The 23236-nt window shown below is 41.0% G+C and overlaps 1 protein-coding gene across 9 annotated transcripts in view; it reads left to right on the forward strand.

The window, feature by feature from the left end:
* Positions 1-20863, forward strand: part of LOC110958760 (nucleosome-remodeling factor subunit BPTF) — a 52545-nt gene extending 31682 nt beyond the window's left edge. For 7 of the 9 annotated variants that reach the window (XM_022205437.2, XM_022205438.2, XM_022205440.2 and 4 more), the window contains 15 exons: positions 599-729; positions 1057-1171; positions 2151-2368; positions 3609-3849; positions 4218-4498; positions 4730-4843; positions 5266-5427; positions 5977-6059; positions 9095-9320; positions 9424-9743; positions 10843-11016; positions 11923-12115; positions 12730-12814; positions 14567-14753; positions 18562-20863. In XM_022205437.2, the coding sequence (XP_022061129.2) occupies positions 599-729; positions 1057-1171; positions 2151-2368; positions 3609-3849; positions 4218-4498; positions 4730-4843; positions 5266-5427; positions 5977-6059; positions 9095-9320; positions 9424-9743; positions 10843-11016; positions 11923-12115; positions 12730-12814; positions 14567-14753; positions 18562-18598 (2567 nt within the window). In that variant the 3' untranslated portion in view covers positions 18599-20863. Of the gene's footprint in view, positions 1-598; positions 730-1056; positions 1172-2150; positions 2369-3608; positions 3850-4217; positions 4499-4729; positions 4844-5265; positions 5428-5976; positions 6060-9094; positions 9321-9423; positions 9744-10842; positions 11017-11922; positions 12116-12729; positions 12815-14566; positions 14754-17579; positions 18508-18561 lie in introns of those variants that run through there. The other 2 variants (XM_022205439.2, XM_022205442.2) reach the window with 2 other exon arrangements.
* The last annotated feature ends 2373 nt before the right edge of the window (positions 20864-23236 follow it).

Genomic DNA, 23236 nt, shown 5'->3' on the forward strand with positions numbered 1-23236 from the left:
AGCAGCACGTCTGGTTTCCAAGCAGCCAAAAACAGCACATCACCCCGCTGTTCAGAACGCTTGCCTGCATAAAATTCAGACACTTGCATTCAAAACAACAATAAAAACTCCCGCCAACCTGAACTCTCTCATTCAGGTCAACACTCTTCTCGCTCACTACGCTCGGCCAACAACGGGGCCGATCGATAGCTTGCAAGCTCTTCTTGTCCAGCATTTCTTATTTCAGTTTAGATTTGACTGTGAAGAATAATCTAATCTACATGTGTGTCTTTCTTGATACATTTATTTGCATTCGTGATCTTCAGAAGGTCAGAAATGGTGATTGAGTCTAAATGGTAGAAGGAACCAGAAATGGTGGACATTAAAAAGATTAGAAAAACTAAAAAAATGCATTCAAAAGTTGTCTTTCTGCAGACACAATTGACACATCTTTTTTTTTCCAACTAAAGCAGATTTTGATAATGAGTTTTTCTGAATTTTACATCCAACATGATCGAGATTGAATTTTAGAACCAACAAGCTGCTAGTCTGAATGCCACTCTTCTTTTATTCGTCCCCCTGACTCCGATATCCTCTTTTTTGTTTCCTCTCCTGGCAGGTGTGGTTCAACAGAAAGTGTTGGGTATCATCCCATCCAGTACAGCAGGCGGTGCCCAAACCTACACCACATTCCAGCCTCGCACCACCACGCTCAACATCAGGCCCAACACACCAGGCTCCCAACAGCAGGTACAACTGTTGGGGATTTTTCAAGTCACAGCTGTTGTCTTTCTGCTTTTATTCTTTTGATTCTGTTCTTTTTGCGATAGTTTTACATTGTTTTGTGCAGCTGGCAACATAACTTTTGTCTCTTTAAACAATTTTCTACCGTGATATGTGGAGTTTTCTGTAATGAATTCTGTATTCAGACATCAGAGAGGAGCGGTTAGTGTGCGGGCTGTAATGAAATTGTGCTGAAGTGTTCATATCCAACTCAGTGGCCTCTGACAGTTTACAAAAGTAGCTATAGCCTTTGAAATAGTTTCTTACTAATGTGTTTATGATAATATCTCTCAGGTTCTGGCAGGTGGTGGTCAGATCCGTCCCGGAATGACAGTGATCCGAACCCCAATCCAGCAGACAGGAGCGATGGGAAAGACGATACTGCGAACACCTCTCATGGTCCAGCAAGGTAATGGGCTCTTCAGGAGAGTTTGAGTTAGGGCTGGGCGATATAGCCAAAAAATTAAATCTCGATTTTTTTTTTTAATTATTATTTATTTATTTATTTTTTGCTTGAAATCCGATAAACGATTTTAATCGATTTTTTTTCTGTGTAAAGAAAGACAATTAAACATTATTCAAAAATAGGATCTTTTATTGAATGCCAAAACGTCAGCATTTAACTGTTTTTTTTGGAGCATCGCTCTTGGAGCTGGCCTCGGTGCATGGCGACGCCTGACACGTTGCTCCCACTCTGCCGGGTGCTTCTGCTTGAGGTGTTGAAAGAGATTTGTTGTGCTACTTCCCTTTGCTTTCACCGTCTTTTTACAAACTCTGCACAACACCTCGGTCTGTTCCGTGTCCGACTTCGCATATCCAAACCAAATCCATACTACTGAAGTCACGGTACCCTTTTTTCGCACAATATCTTCCTTATTTTCTTCTCCTTTCTCAACCTCCATCTCTCATGCGCATCCCTGTCGTATCTGTTTGTGTGTTCTTCGTCTATTGCTCAATTGTAAGAGAATGTTGACTGTAGACTGTGCTACAGCGCCAGTCCTCCTGGTATGGCGACTGTGTGTATTACACGCGTCGGGTAAAAATAGCGGAGGGACATTAACATTAAACTAGATGTTGAGATTTAATTTTTTACACATCGATTGAAAAAATAAAATCAAATTAATCGAATTAATTCGATATATCGCCCAGCTCTAGTTTGAGTACTTCCCAGTCCACCAACGACCAACTTACCCTCCAAGAATAGATTAATCCCGGCAGCAGCTTTTATTACAAACTGAACTTAACCTGTCTGTACATTAGTATGTTTCTGTATGAGTCTCTTTGACTAAACTACTGACACCACAACTACTGGTTGAGTGGAATTTCTACCTGCTGTGACAACATCTGTGTTGCCTGGCTGCTAAATTTGTCACATTGTTCTCTTCCAGGTCAGGGTGGGCAGCAAGTGGTGACACAGATCATCCGCGGCCAGGCTGTTTCCACGGCAGTATCTGCTGCCAGCCCGGTCGCTACAGTCACCGGTCAGGGAGTGGCTAGTCCCAACGCAGCTGGACAGGCAGCTGGCCAAACACCACCCGGCACCCCACGGGCTCAGGGGCAGGGCCAGGTTAAACTCACCCTGGCCCAGCTCACCCAACTCACACAGGTTTGTGAGGGAGACACTCCAGGATGTCCTGTGTCATGTGTGCAGCACCAGAAATTAACAGTCTCTAAACGGCAACACCTTTAGCAGATAAGTTCAAAATAAAGACCAGTGTGGCTGTAACTTTTTGAATGAGCATATTTGGCTGTGTGGGTTACAAACAGCCCTTTTTCTGGTCTTAGGATAGAAAGATAAATATGTAGTACACTGGTATGTAGGCATGGGTTCCTCTTTACATGTTGGATTTAATTATAGTGAAAAGAAAAACATATTGAGATGGTAAGATACTCAGATTCTCTATTTAATCATGTTAAATATGTACTGTTATCAAGCTCCTTCAACTGTTGTGTTGCTCTGAGTTCACCGAGTTCAACGGAAAGAATGTGCTTCTTGTGGTTTCATCGGCCCTTTCACAAGTAAAGTTTATTTGTATAGGTCAGTATACAGTATAATTATCTAATGGACTTTAAAACTCGAAAACCAGCAGATCAACAAGAAAACACCACGATGAAAACGTCACATTTCAACCATAACATACTGGGTGTATAAACAATGTGATTGTGGTGCTAATCTCTATATTTTTTACAATTTATCAAATATCAGATGCAACTACTAAGAAATGTACGAGCTTCACAACACACTAGGTAATACTTTAGATTATCATTCATAACATTTGGTGTTTGCATTTATTGTGCGACTTTTCTAATGTAATTTGACAGTCCAGAGGCGGTTGTCAATTTTTTCACGATGGCATTTTCTGGCTCACCTCTGGAACATTTCTGAGTCCAGCTAAATTCTCTGATGAGACCCAAACTCTCCTCTCAGATTGAATTTTGTTGCAAGAACAGCCAAAAAATCCAAAAATACAGAAGTGGTTCTAATCAATCGATGTACAAAAAAACTTTCAATATGTTGTAAATTCTTTGAAGTCCACAGACGTTTGTCTGTTTGTTACATTATTTCCAAACCATTTAGTGACATTTCATTTGGAGCCCTGCAGGGCTGAAGTGCAGAGGGTTTGGAGTGTAGAATGTTGTTTTGTTCACACAGAATTTAAGCAAAGTTGATTTGACAAATTCCACCAACTTGTGATAAGGCTCAAGATTTCGTGGGGGGAAAAGGATTACTTTGCTTTAGATAATAGCATACAATCAAAATTATTCACTCGAGGCAATTTATTTTGGATTAGTCTGAACTGTATAATGTGATTTGAAGCCTCCTTTTTTTGGTCTGCCGCCCACAGAAGCAGCAGGCTGGGTCGGCTGTGGATCGACAGGCTGGTGTTGGTGGGACTCAGCAGGCGCTGACGGTGATGGTTCAGGGACAGGGTCAGACCACCGGCCAGCTGCAGGTCATACCTCAAGGAGTCACCGTCATTCCAGGACCTGGCCAGCAGCTCATGCAGGCGATGCTGCCCAACGGACAGGTGCAGCGCTTCCTCTTCACCCCGTTGGCCTCTGCTGCCACGCCCACATCAAGCACAGGTATGACCAGAACCGAGCATGAAAGACTCTACTGTTCTACAGATTAGGGTTATTTAACCAGCTGTCTATCAAGTTTGAAGGGATACAAAGTACATGCTAGAATCAGATGTTAGTTTGATGCATTCCAACTACATTTAAAAAAATGTCACCCAAGAATACATTTTTATATATGGGCATTATTTAGCCAGTTTATCAACTTTATTCTATTTGCTGCATTTTTATTTGATAAATTAGAAAAATTCTCTCTTTGAGTTTAACATTCTTCCCAGACCAGTTATAAGGTCTTTATATGCATGCAGTATCTGTCATGCTTTAATGCATTCTCCTGATGACCTACTAATCTCTCACTCTGCTCTTTCTTATTCCAGCCTCCACAGTTCCCAGTCAACCCAACTCCACCTCCACCAAGACCCCAGCTCAGCCTGCCCAGCAGGCCGCTGCCCCCATCCAGGCAGGGCCAGCCCCACTACCTACCAGCACCCCTCCGCCAGCCACCCCTCAGGGCCAGTTACCGCCTCAGACGCAGGCCCATATGCCCATCCAGTCTCCCACCTCGCTGCAGGTTAAAACAAAGGGAGGAAACGCTCAGTTGCAGCTGCAGCAGACGCCTCAGCTCATCAGCGTGTCTGGACTGCAGCAGCAGGTACAGGTACGATCAGAAGAGTGCCGTGAAAGCTGCAAGTTCACTGCAACCCCAGTCACTCCTCTGCACTTGAAGTTGCTTATGGTCAGACACATTTCAAAATTGCTCAGATTGAGCTCAGCCAAACAGCATATTTGTCACCACTTTTTAATTGACGTTGAACTGCCGCTAACAGTGTGATTTATACGACAAAATAAAGCTTTTATATGAGTGCGTAAACAGAGCTCTTTGCTACAGGTGTTGGCCCAGCTGCAGGCCCAGCAGGGTGGAGGCTCTCTGCCACAGCACATCAAACTGCAGCTCCCTATCCAGATACAACAGAGTGGGACCGCCTCAGCTCAGGGAGGACAGGTACCACATGTAGCTCGCTATGCTCAAGCTTAACTTATACAGCCTGCTTAGGACATTTCTAAGGAGGTTTGATTCTTGTAAAGTAAGTTATATAATTATAAATGTCCTTTATTTTATACTCTAGCTTTGTGTAGTGTAGCATGTCCAGTGAACAAAATTTGTATCACAAATATTTAAATGACAATGAATGTGTCATCCAGCTACTAACGTGACTGAGGAATAAAATATGAAACCTCAACCTGTCTTAGTCTTCACATTGAACAGTTGGCAGCATTCTTGTTTGCCAAACAAACCTGAATCCTCCCTCAGGGCAATATTCACTGTTTTTGCTTTTGAAAACTAAAACTGCGCTAGTTACAAAACAATAAACAGCAGCTCAATGTAAAGCACAGGCTGATTGCCACGGTATGCTCACTGCACAGATTGGAAACGTGGTCGCCATCCAGGCGGCGTCTGTCCAGGAGCAGCTGCAGAGGATCCAGCAGCTCAGAGAACAGCAGCAGCAGAAGAAGAGACAAGCTGCTGAAGCGAAGAGAGAGTTAGCTCTCAGCGCAGCCAGCCAGAGCGACATCATTCAGAAACAGGTGTGTGTGTGCGCAGGCAGCCATCGTAGCCGCGTCATCATCTCGGTCAAAAACTCTGTCTCCCAGCCATCAGTACATAAACAGTCGCCATCATCCAACCCTCCACCGAGACTCTGTTTATTTTTACAGCTCAGCCCTTGTCTCTGTTTATTAGGCTTAATACTGCAAATACTACTGTGTGTGTGTGTGTGTGTGTGTGTGTGTGTGTGTGTGTGTGTGTGTGTGTGTGTGTGTGTGTGTGTGTGTGTGTGTGTGTGTGTGTGTGTGTGTGTGTGTGTGTGTGTGTGTGTGTGTGTGTGTGTGTGTGTGTCTCTGTTTATTTTACATTCTGTACCAGCTGGTCACACTTAAACATAATACTTGTCTAGAGATACTTGTAGTACACAATAAACAATCACATGGACGGTTGTTTTAGCCAGTCTTTGCAATGTTTTATGTAAAGAAATGTTTTTTTTTTTCTTTTTCTTCAGTAGGACCATTTGCTCTTACGCTGTAAATACCTTTTCTGTTGCGGTTTCCTCTGACATCTTCCTCTGTCGCATGTTTAAGGTGGTCATGAAGCAAAACGCTGTCATCGAGCACCTGAAGCAGAAGAAGACCATGACGCCTGCAGAGAGAGAAGAGAATCAGAGGTTTGTGTCCAGAATTTGTCGTTGCGTGTGTGAAGATGTATGGATGTTTAGTTTGTAGTTTGTGAGACTTTGCTCAACTGTCTTTAAAGGAGCACAGAAATGATGTTTCGTCCCTCTGTAGGACAATCACTTTGGACTGATGTCTTCCTGTGTCCATGTTCTTGTCATGTGGAACTTTAATGTCATCACTTTATCAGTCTACACACTATCCTCTCCTCTTTCCATGCGAATTTTGCCGAACACCATGTTGGGAGATACGACACAGCATGGGAACCTTTGGGTGTGGAACCACCAACAGCTTCATGTCCGCACTGTGACCCCAGAAGCAGCTACACAAAGACAAATCCATGTAGAAATGACTGGAGTAGTACAAAAAGACACACAAGGCCTTTCCAACCCTTTCATTGATTTGTAGGGATGTTGCAGCTTTTAAATGACAGAATATCTCCTGAAAAGATTAGCAGAATCTTAAGCAGCTCTAGGTATCATTAAGTGTCCAGTACTGCTGTTAATATAGCAGCATCCTTTTCTTAAAAGTCATCAGTTAATTTTTTTTCCTATCTGTTTTTTTCCTATAGTTTGAAAAGACTTGCCAACTTTCTGATGCGTGTCCTTTTCACAAACTACATAACATAGTAACACCGTGACTTTTTCACCTAAAAAAAGTCACTATGTTACCGTGTAAGCTAATTTAGGACTGCTACTATTCTAAAAACCAAAATAAAACTTATGAAATAGAACTTGTCGGATATTGTAGTATCCTTCCTGTGTTACATGCTGCAAAGAGATTACACTCTGACCTATAGCTGACCCTGACAACCGTGTGTTTATGTCCACAGACGGTGTGTCAACACTGTACCCATTCACACAGACCTGAAATACCAAACCCAGACTACCGTGACATCACTACAGCAGCTCTGCGTGTTGTCTGTCTTTGCTTATTTTTCATCCTTTTTCCATTTCCTTAAGTCACCTTTTCCTGTCTCATTTCCTTCAAAACACGACGCTGTTAGTAATAATGCGGAACCTTGACATCAGCGTGTTTTGTGTATTGTGTTTTATTTGTTTCCTCCGCTTTTAGTGGTGCATTTGCAGCCGGTTCTTTAGTGTGCATGCTGGAACTCTGGCCCATCTTTGACCTCAGCAGCCATGGATGTGTTTGTGTTGTTCATACAAACGCACACTGAACAACTTTCGATCTTAGTTGCGAATGTTCGCGAACACAAGTGAACATACTGGAGATGTAGAGCCATAAATTATCTTGATTTATTGCCAAAGACTGGCATTTGATTTTGAGGAATGGTGGTGAGTGGAGATTCTGTCTGAGTAGCTCATAAAATCTCCACACAGGCATTTCATTTGCTTGAAAATGCATATATGACCTTTATTTATTCCTCATCAGTTGTTTATAGTTTCCCAGTCACTCTGTATCGCCTCATCTCTCAATCTACCTCTCTCCCAACTTTCCAACTCTCAGCTGCACTCTCTGGTCACTGAAGCAGAGTTCTTTAAAAATAAACACTACTCCTGTAACATCTGTAGCACATGTGTCCAGGTAGGGATTATGTCACAGTTGCAGCCACTTTTAGGAAGTAGCTATGTTAGGTTTGGTGTGTGCAATAGGATAGATTTTGAACAGATGCATAATAATGAAACAGCAAACACCTGTTCACTGCTTAAAGATATAATGAATCAAAGTTGTCCTTGCAAAGGATAAAGTCACCTAATCTGCTGTCCATCAATCTGGCTGTGCGAAGATGCTAGTGCAGATGAGTGCATGTGAGTCCCTCCCTTTGAAGCCTTTCCCCACATTTATAAACACATTAGATTATTTACAACTCAGTTTAAGATTCCTTCCCTCATTGTGACTGTTCCAATCCAGTCTTTGTATATCTGTTTCCACAAACCGGTCCACTCTCGTCCAGCGGATTTTGTAAACAGACACAAACTGAGCAAAACAGGCATTAGTGGACATAAGAGAAGGAGAAGCAGGTGAAGTGAAGATAGCTTTACTCAAGTTGAACATATAGTGTATTTTACAGTGCCGCTGTGTGCTATTGATTATGACTGGATCCTTTTTTGTGGCTCTCTCTGAATGTAAATGCATGTGAAAGGAGGCGGAAGATGTGTCTGCTATTGGCTTTGGTCTGAGATGCTGGTGTTCTTGCAGAAGTCCAGTGGATCTGAATGTTGAACACAGGCAAATAACAATTGTGTTTTTTGTCTTTTTAGTCAAGGAGAAAGCATTCACACTCATTTATTTTTTGGAGATTGAAATTGACCATTTATAAGCAAAACTTAAGGAAGTTGTTGGGGAGAGCAAATATTGTGGTTTTCTAATATTTTAGTTTATTTTTTGCTTTTTATTTTTAGAGTTATAGTTCACAGTTGAGGAAGGAAACACTTAGAACCAGATGTTGATGGAATACAAGTTCAGAAGCAGAGTCAAGTCCAGGACTGTAGAGTTCCACAATCCTCCAGGACTCGTGTTGAGAGAAATGCTCTCATTGTTCATTGACACGGACTGACATTTCTTGCATGCGGAAAGCTAGATTTTAATGTTTTGAAGCAGCCAATAACCATGCAGGTTTCACTTTATGAAACATTGAAGCATTGTTTCGATTAATAGTCCACTCCAGCCCACTGGTGTGTCAGAGGGATGCATTTCTTCCTCTGTGACTTTGACTGTACTGACTTTCTGAATTCAAGCTTCAGATATGTGATAATCCTTCCCCTCCCAGCCCTTTTATCCTTCTCTTCTCTCTCAACACGAGTATAATGTGTATTTAATGTCTTTAAAATATCCTGAAATGAGCCACAGCACTTTTCACATGGGCCTTCATTAAATTCAGCAGGACTGTTTTTCTGAGCCGCTGATGGCTGTACGTTTTCCTGCTACACTTACAAAGCTGTCCATTCTCAATATACAGCTTTCTTCTGCTATATACATTTACGGTCTACTGTGTATTTTAAGAGGTTAAGAATATATGATTAATTCTTTCTCCTTCTGCCCTCTTCTGTGTGGGTCTGTTCAGGATGATTGTGTGCAATCAGGTGATGAAATTCATCCTTGACCGGATAGACAAAGATGAGAGGCAGGCTGCAAAGAGAAAGAAGAAGGAAGAGTCGGTGGAAGCAAAGAGGAGGTTGGCCAATGCCAGTAAGCTTTCCTCACTCCTTTACCGACACAAAGAAAGCCTCAAGATGGAGATTCTTAAGAAGAGAGCGCTTCTGGACAAGGAGCTGCAGCTAGAAGCCCAGGTATGAAATAAATTTCAAAGATAACTATGAAAAAATTGGGTAACAAATGCTGCTGGAAACCTCTTTATCCCATTAAACATTACTTTGGCTTGACATTCCTCAGGAGGAGCTTAAGAGGGACCTGTTGCGGATGCGGAGGGAGAAGGAGAGGGCTCAGGCTGCCGCCCAGCAGGCAGCTCAGGCCGCCGCTGCTGCCGCTGCTGCCCACAACCAGCAGAAGCAGAATCTGGCACACATCACCTCTCAGCACCACCTCACCACGGCTGTCACCTCCTCGCACAAGAGGAAACGGGAGGAGGAGAGGGAGCTGCCAATATCGGCCAAGTCCAAGAAGAAGAAAATGATCTCCACAACGAGCACGAAGGAGAGCAAGAAGGACACCAAGCTCTACTGCATTTGCAAGACGCCCTACGATGAGACCAAGTATGATGATGTTCTGCTGAATGCGAGCACAGAAGCATTGGTGACAGTTTAGCACTGATGTAATTAGGGAATTCCAAATTTTAATTTATTTAATGGCCCTAACTCAATGCAGAAACTTTTCTGGAAGCCTTTTTGTGGGCTTTTCAATCTCTTATCTAAGTTAGCTAATGTAGTTCTTTAAATTGACTATAAAATTCTCTAAAGGGACTACGACTTAATCCACATGAAAACATGCAGTTGCTTGTAATCGCAGTCCAAAAGCATCATCTAACATGATTGATATCCTTCTCAAAGGCAATTACAGTTGCTTTTTTTTTTTTTAAACTGTGACCGTTTGCAGGGATTTCAGCAGCATCAACCCTATTCAGCATAAAAACAATGGAACAAGAAAAGCACTCAGAGAGCGCAGCACTCCACCAAGGCTGCTCAGTCGTCGTAGCATTTCCGACAGCTGAAGTGTTGAAAAAATTTGTGGGAGAAATCACGGCACCATAGAGTGTGACCATTTAATATGGAAATACAAACAAAATGACCTTGTGCATGTGTTATTCAAATATGTGTTATGTTTGGATACCAAATCGCGTGACCTAAATATGTAGCAGGAATTGATGGGACTCGAAAATCCCCCCACAGTTTAATCAGTTGTTCCTTGTGTCATTTACGACGGATAAGTCTGGATAAGTCCGCAGTGGTCGATTTGTGGTAGTGATCACTTGTTGTCATAGTTACAGTGAGGCCGTGCTACTCTCTTGCAATGATACAGAAATCTTTAACAAATCCGCGGATCCAGACTATAAGCCGCTTCACTGCCAAAATCTAATCACTTGGTCCATGTGTCATTTCTGGACTTCCCTGAAAATATCATCCCAATCCATTTGTCTGTTTTTGAGTAATGTTGCAAACAGACAGACAGACAGACGAACGTACACCAATCGTCACATAACTCCACCGTTCCTTGGTGGAGTAACGAGACCTATCCTCCAATGCAGAACAAATCATTCCAAGTTAATCATTTATGCATTTTGAAAATCATTAAAAAGTTTGGTATATACCAGTTAGTTTTCACTGTGACACTCCTGTTTCCTTTGTTTTTCTGAAGGTTCTATATCGGCTGCGACCTGTGTACCAACTGGTATCATGGAGACTGTGTGGGCATCACAGAGAAAGAGGCCAAGAAAATGGACGACTACATTTGTGTGGAGTGTAAACGGGGCCAAGAGGGCAGCACAGAGGAGCTGTACTGCATCTGTCAAACGCCGTACGACGAGTCCCAGTAAGGAGCTGCAGGAGCTTGTGTTTGCGTGTCTGGTTTTGACATTTTACAGTTTGCAGAGACAAGCAATATCTGGCCAGCTATACACTATGTGTTGTGCATTCATTTCTGAGATGTAAACAAATGCGTGCACAATGCTAACATATCACTGAAAGTGCACATGTCACATTGTTGCTCATCCAAAATATTGACATATTTGCATGAAATAAACAATATTGAAATGAACAATGGTGGCATCTTTAGCATTGCAGCAAGTAAATGTCTAGAAATAAAATGTATATCAGTTATTCAAGACTTTGCTAGAAGTGCCCAAATGCCTAAACATGATGTAGATGCAAGATGCCATCAGGTAATCTTATTATTCATCAATAGAAGGCTGTTGCTCACGTATACCGATCCGTTATTTTTTTATTTCTACATTAGTACCTGAGGTGCTCTACCAGCAGCGAGACCCTGAACCTCGGAGCCCTACAATGAGGGGATCCAGTGTTGTATTGTGAAGGGAGTTTTGCTGGCATGGTTTGGGTCCAATTGCAAATCAATACAAGTTTTTATGAGTGGGTCACCTTCATCCTGATGGCAATACCGACACCCATAGAACACAAAGGATCACTGAATGTTTTAATGAATAAGAAAACGATGTGAATCACATGCTAGGGCCTTCGTAGTCACCCCTCTAGTAGAGCTCTTAAAGTTGTAAAGTCCATGCCAAGGTCTACTAACTCTGACCTTCCTAAGACACTTTACGATGACTGTTCCTTCAGTATGTGTCCTCTCTGTAACTTGCACATCACCAACCAGACCTCTGCTCTATTGATTCACAATTACAATAAATTTTGTGCATTGGATTACAATGTAAAGACCCCTAGATCACAAGCAAAAGCGATTACTTTACAATCTTCTCAGGTTTTACATCGGCTGCGATCGATGTCAGAACTGGTACCACGGTCGCTGTGTGGGAATCCTGCAGAGCGAGGCCAACCACATCGACGAATACGTTTGTCCGCAGTGTCAGTCGACGGAGGACGCCATGACGGTCTTCACGCCGCTCACCGACAAGGACTACGAAGGCCTGCGAAGAACGCTGCGCTCATTACAGGTGAGCAGGCGATTCACAGTCACTGCTCAAACACACGCTCACAGTGTAGGAAGTTGGTCATCTCAGTCTTGGTCCATGAACACTACGACCAGTTAGATTCATTCTCTGACCTGCTCACACTGCCTCTTATGTAGATTGGTCATGAAAGGTGAAAATTAGCTCTGCAAGGTTTATGCTCTATTCATTTCACATACCCTGAAGAAGTACACAAACACATGCAGCAGCAAGCACTGTAATAGCAGTAGCTTATCATTAGCGATAGGCAGAACGCTAACATAGCCTCATGTAGCTCCACTACAGCCTAAGAGCAGCAAACAAAAGTCCTCTGTGTCCATCTTATCTGATGGGTTGGGCTCCCTCTACTTGGACAGCTGCCTGGCCTCAGCTTCTTTTTTTTTTTTTGATTCCTAGCTTCCTTTTCTTTTCTCTTTCTTCTCCTCTATCCAGTGCTTTATGTATGAGGGAGAAATTGGGAAGAAAGTGAGAGAGAACATCTGTGTTGACCCACCTGCTTTCAGTGTAATTTTCATGGTGCTGTTTGTTTTTCTTCACTGATATCAGCTTTCTCAAGTGTTTTGTCTTTATCTTCGGGGTTTTTTTCCCCTCCTCTGCAGGCACATAAAATGGCGTGGCCGTTCCTGGAGCCGGTGGACACGAATGACGCCCCGGATTACTACAGGGTTATCAAGGAACCAATGGGTGAGTTGTAGGAAATATTACAGCAAGGTTTGTAGCTGAATGATTCCTGGCCGCTGCATCTCCTGTGTTACGTATGAATTAGCCTTCAAATCCCATTTAGTTCAACAGGATCTACTGAAACAAGCCTTTTTTCTTGGCCCATTTTTATAGAGCATAATTTTTCCTCACCTTTTCTGCATTTAGTTGCTCCTTCCTTTTTCTGTTTATTATCTTTCACCTGCTTTGTAAGTCCTTTTTTTCTGCTCATAGTCTCAAGGAAAATCCTGAAATCAGTATCAGTTCTTTACAATTCTTCTCTTTCTGAAGCTTTTGGACATTTGGATTTACAGATAAAAATATTATATTAGGTTATTTTTATGTCACATGAAGTTTGTTTCATACCTGGTAAATAGAAGCCACTACTTTTAAACGCTATCATGCAGAACTGTTTGAACTGTACATCATCATTTCATGACTTGGTTTTAATCATTTTAGTGATGACCTGCTTTTAGTGTTACTGTGCAGCCTCGTTATGGAGAAAAATGTATAAAATAAAAAATACACAATTGCATCTTTTGAGGTAACTTACAGTGAATTACTTAGACTGGGATCAGGAGCAATCCCTGCTCCAAGATCAAATTGCCTCAGAGGTGCTGTTTTTATTTCATAATTGCTTTAGGCTTTGGAAGTAACACCCAGACTCTATATCTTAAACATTAAAATACAGCCGCCAGGAGGCCAACAGGGAGGAAGCCCTCCAACTCAGATCAAACCGGCCATGTAAATGGGGACTTGCGTCAACAGGGCCTTTTTGAACTTCCATACAAACAAACCGTTAATGAGCTGGTCCGGGTCTGCCGGGCTCCCTGTGGAAAGGGACCAGCCCCACACTTAGCTCCTGTTGGCCTGCTCCTGGAAACTCAGGCCCTCCCCACTCCCCTTCCACCACAAGAAAAAGACCTTGTTGGTTTAAAAAAAAATGAAACGAGCGTTTTGGCTGGCGGAGCTGCAGCCGTTGGTAGTTTTTGGAGGGTTTTGAGATGAAATCTGATGACGGAGAAGAAGGAGGTCTTTGATATTGACCATGAGTTCTGTTAGCCTCTGGCCAGCTGGGTGGGGGTTAAAGAGGTTAAGAGTCGGATATGTTTGTTTAAAACGCAGCCTTGGGGATGCCGTGCAGAGCAAACCACTGGCAGCAGCAGATGATATGAAGCCTCAGCTGCTGCCAGTGAGCTGCTTTGCTAACTCAATCTTATTTTTCTTTCAGTTTTCAGCTTGATTTAACTAGGTTAGCAACACTGAATGCTCCTTTTCACTGGTGGCCTAGAAATGGAAGCACTGATACGTTTTGGTTTTCAGAGGCTCCATTAATTTTGAGTGGATTTTTTTTTTTCACAGAAATGACACTTGGATAATGACGCTCTCCTCAGGAATGATAAATCGGTCACATCTCAGTAACTGATCTGGAAGGCTGAATAGATCGAGGTTAACGCTGGCAGAAGTTTTGGATTTTTGCTGTCACATATAAAGTGATGCACTGTGCTCCCAGGAAACATATTTTAATGTCTGTCAAGCACACACCACATGAGCTGCAATTACTTTGAAGCAGGCATGCTGATTTGTGGAACAAAGTCAATTAGAAAACCCAGATATTTATCTGTTGCTTCCGCATGATGTCTTTCTCTGGCAGCAACTCGAGCTTTTGATACTTTCAGATGACACACAGTACATACAATCTTTAACCAAATATATTTTTAAATCCCCTCTTCTAAGACCTTTCCACCATGGAGGAGAGGTTACAGAAACGCGAGTACGTCAAACTGACGGAGTTTGTAGCAGACATGACCAAAATCTTCGACAACTGCCGCTACTACAACCCCAGCGACTCGCCCTTCTACCAGTGTGCCGAGGTTCTGGAGAACTTCTTTGTCCAGAAGCTCAAAGGCTTCAAAGCCAGCAGGTAAGACACTAGTGATGAAGATGTTCAGCAGCTGACGAGGATGAGACAAACAAAATGGCAGCAGGTTGCTTTGAGAATAAGGAAACGCTTTCATCCTCAGAGTCACAAGCAGCTCCTGAGGTAGACAGACGGGAAATAAAATGTATTTTTTCACTAAAAGCACAACTTTACTGACTCCTTCTTGTCTTTGATTTCATTGGTCACCATCTTGCTCCTTTTTAAATTTTCAATCATCTGCTTTTTTGGCTCATGTCTGAATGCTCATACAAGCCTGCTCTGTTTCTAGAACAAGTCTGTAGCAACCTTGCAGATTACCGCATCATGCTTTGTGTCATATTTAAAAGCTTGATTTGTTTGGGGTTATTAAAGTGCTCTGTGGGTTTGCTGACATTTATCTTTGTTCCATCTTAGTAAGACTTTCATTTTTCACGCATTCAGGCTTCGGTCAGCTTGTTTATGATTTTCTACCATTAACAAGGAAGCTCCTTCAGCTTTTACCATGTAATGATGGTGCATTTCCTGCGATTATTTAGAATTGCAAGCCAAATAAAAAGCCACAATTCTTCCATTTGACTCTACATGTTTTACCACATAGTTTGGGAAATAACAGACATTGGAACTTGACTGAAACCTGAAGAGTCGGGCCTGATTACACTGGAAAAAATGTCCCTCTCAAAACAAGAAAAAAAACTTATTCCAAGGAACTTTTTACTTTGAAATAAGTGAAAAAAAAACTGCCAATAGAACAAATGAAAAACAGCTTGGTAAGATTTCTTGAATAAGATATATTATTTATAATATTGAGATCTTAAAATTAGCTAGGAAAACTTATTTTAAGCTAGATTTTACCAATACTGTCAAGCTTAGATGTCTTAAAATAATCCAGACATGGTAAAAATAAAATAGCAGTTTTTCAATCAAAAATAGGTTACAGGCACCAAAAAAATATTGTTTCCTTGTCTGAAAAAAAACAGCAAAAAAATTTCCCAAATTTCTGAAAATTTTCAAAACCTTCAGGAAGAAAATTCCCAGAATTCCTTAAAAGTTTCCCATAAAAGTTTTATTTTTAAAAAAAATCCCCAAATTTGGCAAGAAAATTCTTGTAAATATTTTTTAATTTTTTTTTTAAATCTTCCAAAAAATCCTAAAAATATCTAAAGTGATTACATATATATCAGTAAAAATTCTAATATTCTCTTAAGAACATTCACATAAAAATCAACCAAAATCCAGCGAATTTCGCTGGATTTTGGTTGATTTTATGTGAATGTTCATAAGAAAAATTTTTACATTCCTTTTTTCCACCAAAAAGTGCTCAAAGATTTCCCAAAAATGTTGAAAATGTGTACATCAGAAGTTTCAATGTGTAAATATTTTTTTTTTACACATTTTCAAAACTTTAAATTTTGACCCGCAGGATGACACGACGGTTAAACTTGTTTTGAGTTTTCTTGTAAAATTCAACTCAAAACAAGATAATTTCAAGATTGTTTGACTTAACAAGATATTTAAGATGCATTGTCTTTAAAACAAGTCCTTTCATCTTGCTGAAATGTCACTTGTTAAGTGAATTTATCTTAAATCAAGCGGGATGAGACATTTTGACTGAAAACAAGACAAATAGACTTGGTAAGATTTTGAGTTTTTGCAGTATAGCTTGAAGCTTAGAGTTAGAGACTTGCTCCGCGGTCCGCTTGTGCTTCGTTGTGCCTCTGAACTCACCTCGCTGCACTGCCTTCACTATGCCATGTGTTTGCTCTGAGTGGATGCACACCGCAAGATGTCAGGGTGATTGCTTATAATACTGTGACTAATATCGTGTTTTTTATGGCTTTGCTTTGCGTTAACTTTCTGAACTTCAAGCAATTTCTGAGCATTTTTTTTTTCCTGTCAAAATTTCCTCACTGTGGGTCCACTCTTTATTGCATTATGAATGCCTTGTCTTCTATGGAAATAGCACAAATATAACTAGAAGTACAGAGAACTTAAATGTGTCTTTTGTGAAGCAAAAACTTAGATATAATGCTTGGAAACGTTACAAAAAAGGAAAGCATTTCTTTGATTACTCATTCTTTAAAAAATCTACATACTATAGGTATTTTACGAGATTTACTAGATTTTTTTAATTGTTTCAGTACTTGTCTTTTTTGTACTCAGCCTTCACTTACGCTGAAAAGTCCCTGAATTTTTTGTCGAATGACTGTTAGTCGCAGCTGAGTCACAAATGATTTCCTGTCGGTGCCAAGGAACTTTTTTAAAATTATTTTCCACAGAATCCGGATGGAGCAAAGGGTCAATTTTTATTGAATGATGCAGAATAAAGTAACTAGTTAAGTTACCTGACAGAGCCGCATGTCAAAAGAAAATAGAAAACTCCGAGGTTGCCTCAATTATAAGAGACAGAAACTGTAAAAGCTTGAAAGATTGGTCAGATTTTACAGTTTCTGTCTGATAGCCGGTGCAATTTGGGGTTTTTTGTGTTGTTTTTTTTCTTTGAAACAAGACATGCTTTCATACCCAAAGGGTCCAGAGGGTTAATTTGGTTATTCAGTGAAGAACCTAATATGAGTTTATCTATAGGTAGTTTGATCTCAGCCGCCTTCTTTCTTCGAAATGTGAAAATCCAACAAGCGTCGATGTTTATTTAGTTCAGTCAGCCTTGTGGTTTGCATCCAGCTTCGTGTGCCTGTAACAGGGATGAACTTCACCCGCATGTATTGACACCATCCATTCTCTCTCTTCATCTCTCTGTCTGTCTCTGTTTTTCTATTTCCCCCTCTCCGTCTCCCCTCTCTCCCTCCCTTCCTCTCCCTCTCTCTCTTGCAGATTGTGATGTCAAACTCCTGGGTGCCGGGGTCACTCTTAAAACAGACAAAACATAGTTTGCTATCCTGGATGTTGCTGTTTTACTTGTTTAAAACAGCGTTAAATAACTTTGTAAAAAAAAAAGTGCATATATAAGCCACACATTAGGTGTGATAATTTTTTTATTTTAAAAGCAAAAGAAAGGGAAAAAAAAAAAAAGTTTCTACTGTCTAATAATGGCAGCCATGTTGGTAGCACAAAACATGCAAAGGAAAATGTATTTTCTTACACTCAACAGATGACATTTTGTTTATGTTTCAGTAGGATATAAAGACAAAATCTGAATTTTTGCTAAGCTCATCATTCTCTTTCAAGAGATTCAACTTTGGAACACAAAACGAAGCTATTGATTTTGATTGCACAATCAGACTCAAGTAACACACATAAGTTATCTTTTCGTTTGGTAGAACTGTGGTTTAAGTTGACGGTCATTACAGCTGCAGATGAACATTTTACCTCATTTCTTAGCGAGAATCTTAAACAAACAAGCATGCACCATTTATTCGTTCTTTTACTGGCTGTACCCATGTATAATGTTATTTTATGTTCATACTATATCTTTTTTGTGAAGGACTATTTTATGTTCTAAAGGAAATAATGGTAGAAACTGTAAAGATAGATTGGAAAACAAAATCTAGTTTAGCTTTCCTATTTTAAATATGGTGAGCTCCAGTTTAAAATGGAAGAGTCCTTGTAAATAAATTGTTGGGTTGATATCACGACACACATTTCAGTAACATTTCACCAACATGGCTGCTTGGTCTATGTCAAAGTGTCTGAACCCACTGGCATCCAATACATGTTTTTGTATTGTTTGTTTTTTGTATTTTCCCCTAGTCATATTTTTGTCATATTGTAAAGCTTTTTAATAAAACAAAAAAAAAGAAAACAACACAATGTTTTCCAACTGTTTTCTTCCTCCTCTCTTTGCCTGTCTCTGTAGATCACATAACAACAAGCTACAGTCAGCAGCCTCTTAGCTCTCCTAAAATCCAGGTGTCAAAAGACAAGCCTTGTGGTTCCTCTGAATGATAAAGACTCGTGGTCCAAGTCAGGCTGCGTCTGAACCTGAGTCCTCTTCTGGAGCAGAATGGGTCCTCTGCCACCCAACCTCCAACACCTCCACTGCAGTGCTAAGGGGAGAGAAGTGAACTGAAAAGCCCCATTTTCATCCAAAGTGTCAGTGGACTTCATGACAGAGAAGTCCCACCTTCAGACCAGGGTAGGGCAGCTGCAAACTCTCACGTCCCAACCAGCCATTCCCACCGGAATGGGAATTCCTCCATGAGAAGAAGGACGGCAGAAGACGGGTAATACGTTGGCTGGTTGGATGCTCGGTGGCAGTCTAAGACTCCTTAGAGTTCATTCTGTAGCTGATTTCTGTGTTTTCTATATAGCAAAGTGTCAGCTTCTTGTTTTTTTCCCCACTCAGAGGATCTTTAATTTCATCCTGTGGCATATTCATGACACCAACATCCCATTCAAGGTTAGTTCCGGCGTCGAATGTGCACAGTCGCAGGCTAAATATGCAGAATGTGCAGGCTTCAGTTCATTATAGTCCAAATTTAATGACTGCATGCCTGAAAACAGCATTTTTGTCAGTACTAGTCCATCACCAGGACAAAATTACCCCCATGAAAGCAGTCAGCATTGGATGAACACTCACCCAACTCCAATGGACCCAGTAATTGTGACCACATTATTTTAGTTCTACCCTCAGGTGTGTAGCCCTACATGAAGCATGAATCAGCCTCATAAAACGCTCATCAGGGCTGCACAGTCTCACTGCACATTCCCTTTCAAAGTAACGCCGAGATGATCCATTTGTAACAGGAGCTGCATTTCCGAAAACGTCCGAGAGTAGCTTCACGGTGGACAGCGTTCACTTAACTAATGCGAGGGGTTTTCATTTTGTTCTGAGGCCTGCAATACTCTCATGTTAGTTTTCAGAGGGAAACACCCAGGATAGGCCATCCCACCCACTGCATCCTGCCCTTCTTTTGACCTTTTTCCACTTCTGAAATCCAAGTGAAAACTGTCCACTAGATCTTCGCCCACTTAGTGTGGGACATTTGAAGGAGCAGAATAGAAGGATTGGAGACTATTGGGCCTTTAGGGAAAGTGAAACTTGTACAAGGCTCAACTAACCTACCAGTACTGTACCTCCCTCCATATACTCATCAGAGCTCTGTGTCTGTCTGTGTCAGTGGCTGAGTCTGTGTCTAAGTCTCTCCCCTCTTATCTATCAGCCACTTCTTCCAGCATATTTCACTGAAGTTGACAGGTTGGCTCACATATGTCTCTCAACTCGCCCTCCAAGCATGGTTAAGTAATTGGATAATGGACTTTTCCACTCAGCATTAACTCAGTTATGTTGCGGTCTGCGGCAGCATGTCTGGGAGTAAACTTTGAGCGGGGGACTGGGGGAGTCTTTGTACCATTGGGGTTTGTATGAAAATTTTATAGCTGCATTTTTAACATAACTGGGAGCATTTTTGTAATTTGTGATTATCAGTTTGTAGGAGGGGATCAGCTCTGAGACACAGTTGCAGCTGTCTTTAAGTTAAATGTTAAAAAGCAAAAAAATGTTTTTTGAATCCGGCAAACATTTCACTTTTAATCACAGAGTTTTTGCATTTTTGTCTTTATCTGAGAGTTGAGAGGTAATGTAGCTTCTGTCTTCTTTTCTGTGTTTGTATGTCTTTCACAAAAAGTGTCCGTCGCTTTGTAATCTCATGAGGATGTGCTTTATCCACTGTTTGTAATCTCTATTGTATATTATTGCTGTCCAAATATGTAGAGAAATTTTTAGAGCAGTAGAACTTTTATTTTTCACTATTTGAACCAGCAACTAAGCCCGCCTGTAAATTTTAATTGTATTTTTTCTCTTTAATTGAAGTGAACTCTACATTTAGGTGAAATTGCCCTTTATATTAAAAGTGCTGCATATTGTGAGCATAAAGGTTTTGAATGGGGCAGAGTGACACGGTAACTCTTGTACAGAGTTTTTCTTTTTTTGTAAGAATCCAACCAGTTCAACATAACTTCTATATGGACATTGCATTTTCTTGTATTATTTATTCATATCAATGAAAAGTTCTCAGTTTTTTGAGTAATGTTGAAGAAACGTAACTGCAGATAAAAAGTACTCTATGTTTTTAACAGATTGTGGCAACTGAAGAGATTCTCTTTTGTACTTGATAGGACATTTCATCCTAGATAATAAAGTAATGTTTTTGACACCAGTTCTTAAACCGTGTTTTCTGTCGTTATCTCATGAAGTTAACCTTGGATGGCAGTTTATTCAGGTATCCAAGGTACATGTTACTGTGCTCGGTTTTATTATATCACAGTTGCACAGTTCTTGCATTATACAGTAGGTGACAAATTAAAAATCTATGTATGTAAAGCACCAGAAATTAAATACAGACTTACCAAGAATAGAAATATGTAAAGATAATGCAAAGGGAAATCTAAACATGTAGGTGTTGAGCTGCTTTTTAAAGATGTGACACCATCCACAAATCGTCAGTCCAAAGATAGACGTTTCTCTTCAGGCCTTAGCAACACACTGGTAAGGTACGACAACAGTGGATGTTTAATGTTGGCAGCTATGTGACCCTGCAGACCTCTAAAAGACCCTCTGATAAAAAACAAGTGTGTTTTTTTTTTTTTATCCTGTTAACATGTCATCATGGTAGTTTTTATATGCTAGATGATCTATCATGATCAAAATAAGAACTTAGAAGAAATAACAAAGCAAAGACACCAATTCTTGTATCAATATTCATTTTCAGAATTTGTATCCAGTTCAAACATGTCTGGCTGCATTATTTCAAAATTACAACTTGCCATTTTTTAGCACAGAGTAGTGGTAGTCATAGTGACACCTGGATGTCAAAGCGAATATTTACCTGCAGAGCAAACAGAAAAGACCCTTCAATCACCCTTGAGATGTATCTGGATGAGGCAGAAACAAACTGGAGTTGGGTGTTTGGGTAAACTGGAAAATCCAGGCATTTTTCAAAGCCTGAATGAGATGTATGATTGAATATCATCTGCATAGCAGTGATGGGAGAGATTGGTCATTTCCCATGGAGCTTTTCTGTCATTTAGTAGTGACGACAACCCCGAACTGAGCTAACGATCTTGATTGTAATGAAAAACAGATGTTTTACTTCTTCAGGGGTTCTAAGGTCCTAAGGTCTTCCCAGCCCAGATTAGATTGATAATCCCTTCGGCGAGTTCTGGGTCTACCCTGGGATATCTTTCCACTCGCCTATGCCCAGGAAACCTACAAAGGAAGGCACCCTGGAGCCATCCTAATCAGAAAACTGAACCACCTTAGATGACTTTTTTCAGTACAAATGAGCAACAAGCTTAACTGTCCACGCTTATCGATCTTTTTCTTTTGGTCACTATCCACAAATCATGACCACAGGTGAGTACTGGACTTGACTGGTAAATCAAGAAATTCACCTTCCAGCACAGCTCTTTCTTCAAAAGAACAGTTTGGTAAAATGCCTACATTACTGCTGATGCTACACTAATCCATTTCTCACATTCATGTTTCATCATCTGTCACTTATGAACAAAATCCCAAAGTACAGAAACTCCTTCGCTGAGGGCAGCAACTGACCACCAACTCAAAGAAGACAAACCACTGGTTTCTGGTAAAGAACCATGGCCTCAGACTTGAAGGTGCTGATGCTCATCAATACTTGTGCTTCAGACTGAGCTACAAACTGCCCGAAGATCTGCTGAAGATCTTGACCTGATGAAATCAGCGAAACCACATATGTGTAAAAAACCGAGATGCAACTAGAGTTTCTGGACACCTTCCTCACTTTGACATCCTGTTCGTGAACACCACAAAGAGGATTGGAGAGGGGGCAACCTTAGCGGAGGCCAACACTCACCAGAACCACATATGACTTTGTGTCAAAAACAAGAACACAGCTCTTACTTTGGTTGCCCAAGAACCAGATGGCTCAACAACAGCCCCATTTCCCCATACCCCCGAAGTACCCCACACATGGGGTACACCTCCAGGTTCACAACGTATGTTTTCCTGATCTTATCTCCATGTCTCCCTATCTTTTGTCGCACTCCTATCATGTAGCCATTTTACAGAAGAAAATGAAGATATCAACTTTGCCTGCCAGCAGTTAATTCAACATAAATACCAAATACTGGCATTGGCTACTTTGTTGTCTATGCTCGCAGCTGTTGAAGAAATCTCCAGTCTTGCTTTATGCTTTTGCTGTTCTTTTTTGATTGTATTTATTCCGGTGAAGCAACCAACCCCCCGCGTTTACAGTGGTGCCTGCATTCCCAGTGGGCTCAGAGATTATTTCAAAAACAGTTCTAAAACGTCATTTTTGTTTTGTCACAGCGTTTTAAATGAAATGAATGTAAGACAATCTGGGGGCAGAGTAGGATGATAGAAATAGGGGTGTCCACAGGGGCCACAGCTAATTGTTTTTCCGAGGCCTCTCAGTAAGTTAATCTGGCCGTGCAGAACAAGTTCAACCTTCTGCCGGACTTGTTATCTGCAAGTTTAAAGGAAAGATGAAGGACAAGGTCATGACCCCTATGCAAACACAATCATTCCTGTG

Source organism: Acanthochromis polyacanthus, chromosome 3, assembly GCF_021347895.1.
Source record: "Acanthochromis polyacanthus isolate Apoly-LR-REF ecotype Palm Island chromosome 3, KAUST_Apoly_ChrSc, whole genome shotgun sequence".
Classification (NCBI taxonomy): Eukaryota; Metazoa; Chordata; class Actinopteri; family Pomacentridae; genus Acanthochromis; species Acanthochromis polyacanthus.